This window comes from Oncorhynchus clarkii, chromosome 2, assembly GCF_045791955.1.
Source record: "Oncorhynchus clarkii lewisi isolate Uvic-CL-2024 chromosome 2, UVic_Ocla_1.0, whole genome shotgun sequence".
Lineage (NCBI taxonomy): Eukaryota > Metazoa > Chordata > Actinopteri > Salmoniformes > Salmonidae > Oncorhynchus > Oncorhynchus clarkii.
The window spans coordinates 81,417,280-81,429,752 of NC_092148.1; the positions used below are offsets into that span (position 1 = coordinate 81,417,280).

Below are 12,473 nucleotides of genomic sequence, written 5' to 3' on the forward strand. Positions count from 1 at the left end.
CTTCCCTGTAACTATTCCCCAGTTGTTGCTGTAAATGAGAATGTGTTCTCAGTCAACTTACCTGGTAAAATAACAGATTAATAAATAAATATGACTCTAGTTAACTGGCTTGCTGTTACACCTGCCAGCTGTAGTATACACTGAGTGTTCCTTTCTAATATTGACTTGCACCCCACCCCCTTTTCGCCCTCAGAACAGCCTCCATTCGTTGAGACATGGATTCTACAAGGTGTCGAAAGCATTCTACATGGACTCCAATGTTGACATGGACTCTACATGTTGACTCCAATGCTTCCCACAGTTGTGTCAAGTTGACTGGATGTCCTTTGGGTGGTGGACCATTCTTGATACACACAGGAACCTGTTGAGTGTAAACGTTTTTGACACAAACCGGTGCACCTGGCACCTACTACCAGACCCTGTTCAAAGGCACTTAAATATTTTGTCTTGCCCATTCACCCTCTGAATGGCACACATATATAATCAATGTCTCAATTGTCTCAAGGCTTTAAAATCCTTCTTTAACCTGTTTCCTCCCCTTCATCTACACTGATTGAAGTGGATTTAACAAGTGACATCAATAAGGGATCATAGCTTTCACCTGGATTCACCTGATCAGTCTATGTCATTTTTTTTGTTTTGTAGATTCAGTATACAGTTTGTGCAGGTCTGTCTTCAAAAACGGTCAATTTCTAGGCTATATTTTTGATAAGCAAGTCGAAGTGCTGCTCATTCAGTCTTATATCAAGAATATTCCAATATTCTCACCGTCTGCTGCACTTTGTGGCAGGTGTTTCTTTGCTCACACAGCATATGTATGTTGAGTTCTGATATGTGGGAAAGGTGATCTTATTCTTTATACACTCTGTCTGGTTGGATAGAGGTAATTCAAGCCTTTCAGCCTTTTGTTTTCAGTGGCAGAAAATACATGTGTCTAGATAAAAGGCTCTAAATAGACCGCTGTTAAGTAAGTTCTTCACATTAAGTTTGACAGGTTCAGAAAGCAAAAAAACAAGTGCAATTTGTAGTTTAAAAAAATTCTATGTTCAGCATTAGCAACTACTTGGTTGATGTGACTTTCCATTGACCCCATAGTGTTGCGGTAAATACTGTTTGTTGTTTTTTGTTTATTTGTGAAAGTCAGCTGAGAGCTTTGTCTGTAGAAGACAGATTCAGGTGTTAGTGTCAAACTCTCAACACTCAGCATGTTTTCTATGCAAATCCCAGAGCAGAAGCTTACTGCTGATCAGAGAAACACTGTGCAGGGAAAAAAATAGCAACCTGTGCTGTGATCTCAATAAATACATTTGTTTTGTAATATCTTTAAAAGACACTGAATGGTGTACATTTATTCAAACCATATTTCCCTGCCAGGATAAATTCAGTTGTCCACATTGAGCATTCCACCTAACCTGAGTCACCTGCATAGAGACAGGAAGTATTATTCAGATTTTTCAGGGGGTGCTGCAGCACCCTTACTTCCCACGGCTATGGTCACCTATTCAGTTCAAATCAAATCAAATCAAATGTATTTATAAAGCCCTTACATCAGCTGATGTCACAAGTGCTGTACAGAAACCCAGGCTAAAACCCCAAAAAGCAAGCAATGCAGGTGTAGAAGCACATTGGCTAGGAAAAACTCCCCATAAAACTCCCTAAAATGTAGGAGATGCAGCAGCAACAAACATCAAATTATGAACAAAACCCCTCAGATTACAGACATCTCACTCCAGTGCTCTCAGGCAGTGAGCTTCTGTCATACTTCCTACTCTTTCAAACACAGGATTGCTCACTCTCAGAGCAGAATTTACATTGTGCTCAGTGGCCTGGTTTCTGAAGGAACGTGAGTATCACTCCTTGGAAAGCGAGTGTGTTCTGACTGTGCATTACATTTGGAAGGCGTTATCTACAGGTTATTGCTTTGCCTTTATTAACAAGTAATGTAGGGTCTGTGATTATTATACATTGATTGTATTTCTTTCTATGTATGTCAATTGTATGTCTGTGTTTTGTTGTTGGGCAGATTTACACGGACTGGGCCAACCATTACCTGGTGAAGTCGGGCCGTCAGCGACTGATTAAGGACTTGCAGCAGGACGTGACAGATGGAGTGCTACTGGCTGAGATCATACAGGTTGTGGGTAAGGACTTCCCTAGCATTTATACTCTATTGGTAACTTTTTATCAGCAAATCCATTAGAATTATTTCTCGCTTAAGATTTCATGTAATCATTATGCATTTTGTATTGGCTTTCCAATGGCAGGCCCAAACCTGTGTTTTTTTTTGCATGGTTATCATATTATACTGCCTAATATTAGTATAATATGATTAGTCACAGTGTGTCTCTCTTCTCTGGAATTCAACTCACTGGCCTCTGTGGTCGTTATTGTGGAGAGGTTAGGAGGGATCTTTAGGTTAGGAGGGGACTTCAAAATCAGTCTTTCCTGCATGGAAAGTAAAACAACTTGAGACTGAAACTCTGTTTTTCCCAGGGTGGGTGAGAGGTTGAGCAGCGAAGCCTATCATTATTGCATCTACACTGTTCATTGTGCTTAAGTGGAGTGAATAGAGGGAGTGTGGTTAGTGAAAGCTACATGAGTGGTGCTATTTGACTAAGACTGTATCAGGTGCAAAACCACGGCTGCTTCCCATGGCAAGTTGTTACTGATTTTGGATAGATACTGTATGGGTGTCTTCAATGTGACTTGTCATTGTGCAGGGAAAGTCCCAAAAAGGATGTGTTACTTCATCATGAAAATATCCTCTTTCATTTCTTTCTCTCTCTTTTGTTTCATCTTTCTTTTCTAGCGAATGAGAAGATAGAAGACATCAATGGCTACCCTAAGAGCCGGACACAGATGGTGGGTGTTGGTGCTGTGTTTACTCTGTCACATAAGGGGATCAATCCTCCACACCCTAAAACAGAGATACCTGGGAGGCTTGCACTACTAACGACATTATAGTATGGATCATGAGTTATCACGTGTGATAATTGAGCAAACACAACCGGATGATTCTTCCCAAATCTGAAATCCTGATGCTCAGAGAAAACCCCTGGTGGCATCTGCTTCTTTCTCCACTGTTTCCTGTGAGGGAATGGCCATGCCTTTTTTAGTGATGCCCTACTACAGTGGGGAGGCATTAAATAGACTGGTATCCTATTGAGGGCCATCTGCCACCCAAACAACCTATCTTGCCTATTTGGGATTGAACCAATCTGGCCTGTGCCCACATACCTATCCATGATGGATCCTTGGGTTAAACATCCGCTCGACCTCGTTATTGTAGGAAATCTCGCTGGACGTACTAGCCTCTATTTGGGTTGTATGATAATCCAAGATAAATACACTGAACAAAAATATAAACGAAACATTCAACAATTTGACAGATTTACAGTTCCTATAAGGAAATCAGTAAATGTAAAATAAAATCATTCATCTATGCATTTCGCATCACTGGGAACATATATACGTAAAAAAAAGTAGGGGCGTGGATCAGAAAACCAGCACGACACATCTCCTTCACGTAGAGTTGATCAAGCTGTTGATTGTGGCCTGTGGAATGTTGTCCCACTCCTCTTCAATGGCTGTGCAAAGTTGCTGGATATTGGCGGGAACTGGTACATGTCGATCCAGAGCATGCCAAACTTGCTCAATGGTTGACATGTCTGGTGAGTATTCAGGCCATGGAAGAACTGAGACATTTGCAGTATCCAGGAATAATGTCCAGATCCTTGCAATATGGTTCTGTGTATTATCATGCTGAAACATGAGGTGATGGCGGTGGATGAATGGCACAACAATGGGCCTCAGGATCTCGTCACGGTATCTCTGTGCATTCAATGCCATCGATAAAATGCAATTGTGTTCATTGTCCGTAGCTTATGGCTGCCCATACCATAACCCCACTGCCACCGTAGGGCACTGTGTTCACAACATTGACATCAGCAAACCCGCTCGCCCACACAACACCATACACGTTGTCTGCCATCTGCCAAGTACAGTTGAAACCGGGATTCATCCGTGAAGGATACACTTTTCCAGCGTGCCAGTGGCCATCGAAGGTGAGCATTTGCCCACTGAAGTCGGTTACGACTCCGAACTGCAGTCAGGTCAAGACCCTGGTGAGGATGACTAGCATGTAGGCGAGCTTCCCTGAGACGGTTTCTAACAGTTTGTGCAGAAATTCTTCGGTTGTGCAAACCCAAGGTTTTGTTAGCTCTCCGGGTGGCTAGTCTCAAACGATCCCGCAGGTGAAGAAGCCGGATGTGGAGGTCCTGGGCAGGCGTGGTTACACGTGGTCCGTGGTTATGAGGCCGGTTGGACGTCCTGCCAAATTATGGTAGAGAAATTAACATTAAATTCTCTGGCAGCAGCTCTGGTGAACATTCCTGGAGTCAGCATGCTAATTGCACACTCCCTCAAAACTTGAGACATCTGTGGCATTGTGTTGTGAAACATTTCAACACATTTTAGAGTGGCCTTTTATTGTCCCCGTCACAAGGGGCACCTGTATAATGAGCATGCTGTTTAATCAGATTCTTGATATGCCACATCTGTCAGGTGGATGGATTATCTTGGCAAAGGAGAAATACTCGCTAACAGGGATGTTAATTAACACATTTTTTGCACAACATTTGAGAGAAATAAGCTTTTTGTGCGTACTGAAGATTTCTGCTGTTTTATTTCAGCTCATGAAACATGGGACCAACACTTTGCATGTTGTGTTTCTATTTTTGTTCAGTATAGTTTCATATTATTAGATATATCTGTCTTTCTTACAGTTACATTCTCTTTATCTGACCCTCTTTCACTTGGACAAACTCCCTCAGTGTAATAATATGTAGCTCTCACTCTAGCTGACACCCTGCATCTTCCACCCTGCACCAGGTCCCAACCACCCACATTTCACAACAGACCCTGTATCTATACAATTGCTTTTCTCTTGTGGTGGACCAGAAATGAGGAAAATATGGTTGTTATTAAAATGATGAGTAGCTCTATGAATTGATGTCTTTCAGAAAGCCTCGCTACCTCAAAGTGAACTTCCTGGATTTTAGTGTAATGGATGGGAAGTAGTTTTGATTTAATCTGAAACACGTTGCTTTAATTGTTGGGAAACGTTCCTGCAGTTACTAGTGGGTGTTCATGAATTGCATGTAATGATCTGTGGTAAGGTCTGAATGAAGAGAGGTTAATGATTGAATTGTGGCCTATATGCTATTCTCGTTGTACTGTATGTTGGAACCATCTTTTGTTGCATTGTACAGTATTATTTCAGCTTTCATCATTAGTGGTTGGTTATAATCCAAGAGGGGCCATATGGTTAATGATTTGACAGAGATTTTCCTACAACATTAAGCCTAATGTTATATTATCGTTGTATGGTGACACCATATACAGTTCAATTTAAACTCAGTTTTTCACAATTCCTGACATTTAAACCGAGTACAAATTCCCTGTCTTAGGTCAGGTAGCATCACCACTTTATTTTAAGAATGTGAAATGTCAGAATAATAATAGAGAGAATGATTTATTTCAGTTTTTATTTATTTCATCATACTCCCAGTGGGTCAGACGTTTACAGACACTCAATATAGTATTTGGTAGCATTGCCTTTAAATTGTTTAACTTGAGTCAAACGTTTTGGGTAGCCTTCCACAAGCTTCCCACAATAAGTTGGGTGAATTTTGGCCCATTCCTCCTGATGGAGCTGGTGTAACTGAGTCAGGTTTGTAGGCCTCATTGCTCGCACATGCTTTTTCAGTTCTGCCCACAAATGTTCTATGGGATTGAGGTCAGGGCTTTGTGAAGGCCACTCCAACAACTTGACTTTGTTGTCCTTAAGATATTTTGACACAACTTTGGAAGTATGCTTGGGGTCATTGTCCATTTGGACAACCCATTTGCGACCAAGCTTTAACTTCCTGACTGATGTCTTGAGATGTTGCTTCAATATATCCACATAATTTTCCTCCCTCATGATGCCATTTATTTTGTGAAGTGCACCTGTCCCTCCTGCAGCAAAGCACCCCCACAACATGATGCTGCCACCCCCGTGCTTCACAGTTGGGATGGTGTTCTTCGGCTTGCAAGCCTCCCCTTTTTCCTCCAAACATAACGATGGTCGTTATGGCCAAAATGTTATATTTTTGTTTCATCAGACCAGAGGACATTCCTCCAGAAAGTACGATCTTTGTCCCCATGTGCAGTTGCAAACTGTAGTCGGGCTTTTTTTATTGCGGTTTTGGAGCAGTGGCTTCTTCCTTGCTGAAGGTTATGTCGATATAGGACTCGTTTTACTCTGCCTATAGATACATTTGTACCTGTTTCCTCCAGCATCTTCACAGGGTCCTTTGCTGTTGTCTGGGATTGATTTGCACTTTTCGCACCAAAGTACGTTCATCTCTAGGAGACAGAACGCATCTCCTTCCTGAGCGGTATGAGCGGCTGCGTGGTATGAGTGGCTTCCTGAGCGGCTGCGTGGTCCCATTGCTCCCAAGGATGAACCAGACTTGTGGAGGTCTCCATTTTTTCCCCTGAGATTTTGGCTGATTTCTTTTGATTTTCCCATGATGTCAAGCAAAGAGGCACTGAGTTTGAAGGTAGGCCTTGAAATACATCCACAGGTACACCTCCAATTGACTCAAATGATGTTAATTAGCCTATCAGAAACTTCTAAAGCCATGTCATAATTTTCTGGACTTTTCCAAGCTGTTTAAAGGCACAGTCAACTTAGTGCATGTAAACTTCTGACCCACTGGAATTGTGATACAGGGAATTATAAGTTAAATAATCTGTCTGTTAACAATTGTTGGAAAAATTACTTGTGTCATGCACAAAGTAGATGTCCTAACCGACTTGCCAAAACTGTAGTTAGTTAACAAGAAATTTGTGGAGTAGTTGAAAAAGTTTTAATGACTCCAACCTAAGTGTATGTAAACTTCCAACTTCAACTGTATATATATTTAACTAGGCAAGTCAGTTAAGAACAAATTCTTATTTACAATGACCGCCTACCCCGGCCAAAACCTAACCCGGATGACGCCCTTTGGGACTCCCAATCACGGCCGGTTGTGATACAGCCTGAAATCAAACCCGGGTCTGTAGTGATGCCTCTAGCATTGAGATGCTGTGCCTTAGACCGCTGCGCCACTCGGAATCCCCAAATGGCCTTTGCTAATGAATGACTGCCCTATCTGTACTAATGAAGTTCCATGCCCTGACTCCTCTCTCCTCTCTCCCAGATTGAGAACATTGATACCTGCCTTGGATTCCTGGCAGCCAGAGGGGTGAACATCCAGGGGCTCTGTGCAGAGGGTACGTCAAACTGCCACTATCTACCAGACACTCTCCCTCATATCTGCTTCTAATGTAGAGCATCTAATGAATAACTCCACGTTACAACGGACTGTGGAGAGGAAAAGATACCAAAAGATACCAACCTCTCTGTCTCTCCTCCTATTGCAGAGATTCGTAATGGGAACCTGAAGACCATTCTCGGCCTGTTCTTCAGCTTGTCCCGCTACAAGCAACAGCAGCAGCAGCAGAAGGTGTTGAAACAGCAGGCCTCTCATCAGCCAAAGCACAGCACCCAGCCTGGACATACTCCCCATAGATCACCAGCCCCCTCTCACACCCACACCCACGGCTCCACTGCACCAGAACACAAAGCAGCATCAGATATGCTGTCCAGGTGAAGTACCTTGTAACAACCCAACCTCCCGTTTCCACACATGGCAAGATCTCCATTGTTTGGAGAAGCTCTGTGAGATTATTTATGAGTAACCGCTGTCCCCATAAAATGTGACATGAATTCCTCATGTTCAAATGATAGTGTTGTTTATATCATCCATACTAATTGTGTGAAGTCTCATCTACGTTGGTGTCCATGCCATTGGGTAGCAGGTCATCTTCTTTGAATCTCCTTGTTTTTACATAACTTGTTCAAGTTTATATGATCCTCTTGATCTCATATAAGCTGCTTTCAGATCTCTGTCTGCTTTTACATTGTGTCTACCCATCCCTCTCTTTCTCCTCCATGCAGTCTATCAACCAAGGCTTCAACCACTCAGAGTAAAGGGCTAAAGCTCTCTGTGGCTCAGAGAAAGTCTTCTAGGTCAGCTTTCATCTATCTCTCTCTTCCTCTCTTTCTCTCGCTCTCACTCCTCTCCCCCCTCTCTCTCTTTCTCTCTTCCCCTCTTTCTCTCGCTCTCACTCCTCTCCCCTCTCTCTCTCCCATAGACACTGCATGCTGCAGTCCACTCACACTGTTGTAGATGCATCAAGTCTAGTGTTTGAAAAGATTCCCCATTCTCCCACCTAATTTCTGATAGTCTTGTAGTGTGTTAGACCTTTTTATTTATGTAAACACTTGCATCCTGGTGTGTTTGCTGTGTGCATGGTTTAGTATTATGGAAGTGCTTCTCAACCTGTCTGTTTCACCATGTGTGAGTGTGTATGTCCAGTACCTTTTCATGGATTATAAAAAGATCAGCATACGGTCATTCAATACCACCACCTACTGGTGTAACTGTGCAACCACATGTATCTCCCCTGAGGTGTTTTTCCATAGATTTACATTTTAGCCATTTAGCAGACGTGACTTACAGTGCATGCATGTTTCATACTCTTCCCACGTGAGAATCGAACCTACAACCCTGGCACAAGTGCCATCCTCTACACACTGAGCCACACGGGACTTCCCTTCCATTCAAGTACTCACAAATATGTTAATAATATACTCCTTAATAATGATATTTGAGGAATTTTATTTCATCCCCTTTAGCAGATGTTTAGAATTATGCCGGTTAAGAAAAGCATTTCTACTGTTCAGTGTTTATTTAACTAGTCACTATTTCCGTGTGGCCCACAGACTGCCAGGCCCCACCACGCGAGTCTCAGCCCCAGGCAGCGAGGGGAAGCATCGCGGGGCCTCCATCAGCAACCGCCACAGCCAGAGCTTCAACCACCATGACATGCCCAAGTCCTCCAGCAGTGACAGAGGTGAGTTACCGTACATGAGGAAGTAATCCTGTGCTTTTAGAGGCCAACCACTTGGGGTACACCCATTTTAACCCCTGTGCAACAACAAAGAAAAAGATGAAAACAAATCTCCTGGATTCAGAGCAATCTTGTCTAGACGGTTATCCTATAAACAGACACATAAACAGATAACCTATGCATACGTGGTTTCTATCTTATCATTTTCTATGCTGTTATAGGAGCAGGTAATGATTTAACAACATGGGTGCCGCTAAGCTTAACTTGTTGTTGTAGTTGAGGCTAGTGTGTGGTTTATTTACATGAAGTAAAATGTAACACACAATCTGAATGATGTAATTTTACATTAGGTCTTAGGTTTCAGGTTTATGTGTAAGTGTATGCTTTACAAACAACCTTTAATCCATGGACGTTTCTGTTTGTGAAGTTAACAACTATTTCCGCACTCCAGCACCTATCATTTCATCTGGCTTGCTAAATACCTCTCATTTTGATGACATCCGTTTTGTGAGTATTGCACAGTTCTACATTTGGCATAACAAATGTGTTACTTCCTCTGCTTTCTAGAGCCTATATTTACTGTGTATTCCTGCCCTTGTGTTTGATTATAGTGTGGTGGACATCACGTTACACCATGGCTTTACAATCGTAGTGGTATAACTAAATCTGTCTGAAAACATGGCCTTGTTTGATTTAAGATCTTATAATGTATCTTCACTATAAGTCTTAGTCCTAGATTGGTAGATTGGGTCCTCAGTGGTATGTAGCCAGTCAGGCGGTACTTCCCCAGTACTGTGATGTATGTTAGTGAGAGTAGAGTGGAGTAGAGCAGAACAGAGCAGCACAGAGCCGAGAAGAACAGAGCAGTGCAGCACAGAGTCGACCAGAACAGAGCCGAGCAGAACAGTACAGAGCCGAGCAGAGTAGAACAGAGCTGAGCAGAACTGAGCAGTGTGACGGTTGGGGTTAACTTTCTGGCTGGGTGGTTTACCTGGATAACCCAGTCTACAGTCTGCATTCTACAGTCAGCCAGTGGTAGGCTGCTGCTGCTGCTGTGTGATGAGGAATTCACTGTGCATTGACTGAGCCCTAATTAGTGTACATATGGAACAGAGAGGGCGAGATAGAGGGAACAACAGAGAGAAGGATGGGGAGTGAGAGAGAGAGATACTCAACTAGTCTAAAGGCCAGTTTAATTGCTTCTTTAATTAGAACAACAGTTTTCAGCTGTGCTAACATAATTGCAAAAGGGTTTTCTAATGATTAATTAGCCTTTTAAAATGATAAACTTGGATTATCTAACACAACATGCCATTGGAACACAGGAGTGATGTTTGCTGATAATGGGCCTCTGTACGCCTATGTAGATATTCCATTAAAAATCTGTCGTTTCCAGCTACAATAGTCATTTACAACATTAACAATCTCTACACTGTATTTCTATTTCTGATCAATTTGATGTTGTTTAATGGACAAAAAAAATGTTTTTCTTTAAAAAACAATGACATTTCTAAGTGACCCCAAACGTTGGTAGTGTACATATTCCCTCGACTAATCTGTGACCCCGTACATTGACTCTGTACCAGTACCCCCCGTATATAGCCTGGTTATTGTTATTTTACTGTGTTACTTTTTTTAAACTTTAGTTTATTTAGTAAATATTTTCTTAACTCTTATTTTCTTAAAAATGCAATGTTGGTTAAGGGCTTGTAAGTAAGCATGTGACAAATAAAATTAGATTAGATTTACAATCCAATTTTCTCAATGTGTTCATAACATAGCTAAAGCTAGCTATCAACTAACAGTTAGTTACCATCTAGTTAGTGTTTGTTTAGCCACAGATGGAGTTGTGCAAAACAACTAAATACACAAATGCGTTGTTGAGGAAACAACAGTACATCTGATTCACTCTACAGTATTGTAACGACCCTGGGTTTATAAGCGCGGAAATCTACCCTGCTGCACGAGCATGCTTTTACGGCACAGTCGATAGCGCGCCGGACCTCGGGCTCGAGACCTACTCCCTGCTGTTTCATTACAGAATATACTGTATACAGTGCTAATTGTACAAACAAATTAGGGCTGCGCAATATGACGATATATATCGTGTGATAGAAAAACGTATATCGTTTCATATTATGCTCTATCGTTTATTTCGTTGTGTTGCAAATCACTCTTTACGGCAATATTTTTGTCAATTGGACGACGCTTTGCATTCTTGGAAGGAAATATGCAACACAAACACACATGGAGAAGAGTGAACGTGACACAGCACGGAGACACGGATCTCGTACCTAAAAGAGAGGCTACCTCGATCGCATGGACGTGGTTTGGGTATGAAAAGTCTGACACGGACAAGAAAACCGTCCTCTACAAAATATGCCGCAGGCCGGTCCCGAAAACAGGCTCAAAGAGCACTAAACTCTTTTACCACCTACGCAATAATCATGTGAAACAGTTCGGAGAGAGTCTATGGATGAGACCGAAAAAAGTACAGTCGTGCTAAAAGCAAACCCCCGACTCAGACGTTGCGCTGCACACCATATGGTAAAGAATCACAAAGATGGAAGGAGATAACAGCTGCCGTTACAATTTACATCTGCAAAGACATGGCCCCAATTTACATGGTTGAGAAAGGAGGTTTCGTGAGCCAAGGTACCAAATGCAAATTGATATGTGACACGTATTAATGCCAAAATAACATGCAAAACAGGCAAGCCCCCCCCCCCAATTTTTTTTTTATATTTTAGGCCTATATTTATTTTGTTTGCAACTATAGTTGAAGTGTTTTATATTTACCTTTTTAGATTCTATACATTCATATTTTATATTTTGTTACATGTTTAATTGAAAATGTGCACACATGTTCTAAATGAAAGGAGAAATAATCAAATGTGAGTAAGTACCTTTTATTTGTTGAGTATAATTCAACATGTAATAAGAAATAGGCCTTTACATGTGGTCATTTTATATAAACTATTTATTCATTGAATTTACAGAAAATTTGCTATATTGTGATATGAATCGTTATCGGGATATGAAATGACCTATATCAGGATATGAGATTTTGGCCATATCGCACAGCACAAAAAACAAATTATAGAAGAGGCCTGTGTATTAAATGTAACAAAAACCCTTAACTACTATCTACCTATGGTAGGCTGGCTAGCGCTGAGTTAGCAAATGTTGACGTTAGCGGTTGACATGCGAACATTAGATACAGATTTGATAAAAAAGTAACTTTCTAAAATAGTTATCATTAGCGTGGTTCATATACTCATGTAAATACACTTACTACAAGTCATCGTTTGTAAAAATATATATATTTATTAAGAGACAAAAAGTTTAACGAAAATACATTTAATCCGAGACGCCATATTGTCTCATTGATTTACATACACAGTTAGCTTGCTTAGTTTGGCAACCCTACAAGACCATGGCACTTGCCTATAGAGCAGCAAGAGGAACTG

General features: G+C 41.5%; 1 protein-coding gene across 1 annotated transcript in view; it reads left to right on the forward strand.

Moving 5' to 3' along the window:
• Positions 1-2,046: 2,046 nt before the first annotated feature.
• LOC139374936 (neuron navigator 2b) overlaps positions 2,047-12,473 on the forward strand; it is an 83,973-nt gene continuing 73,546 nt past the window's right edge. The window contains exons 1-6 of the mRNA XM_071116192.1: positions 2,047-2,141; positions 2,810-2,862; positions 7,248-7,320; positions 7,471-7,696; positions 8,048-8,119; positions 8,876-9,006. Of these exons, the coding sequence (XP_070972293.1) occupies positions 2,860-2,862; positions 7,248-7,320; positions 7,471-7,696; positions 8,048-8,119; positions 8,876-9,006 (505 nt within the window). The 5' untranslated portion in view covers positions 2,047-2,141; positions 2,810-2,859. The remainder of the gene's footprint in view (positions 2,142-2,809; positions 2,863-7,247; positions 7,321-7,470; positions 7,697-8,047; positions 8,120-8,875; positions 9,007-12,473) is intronic.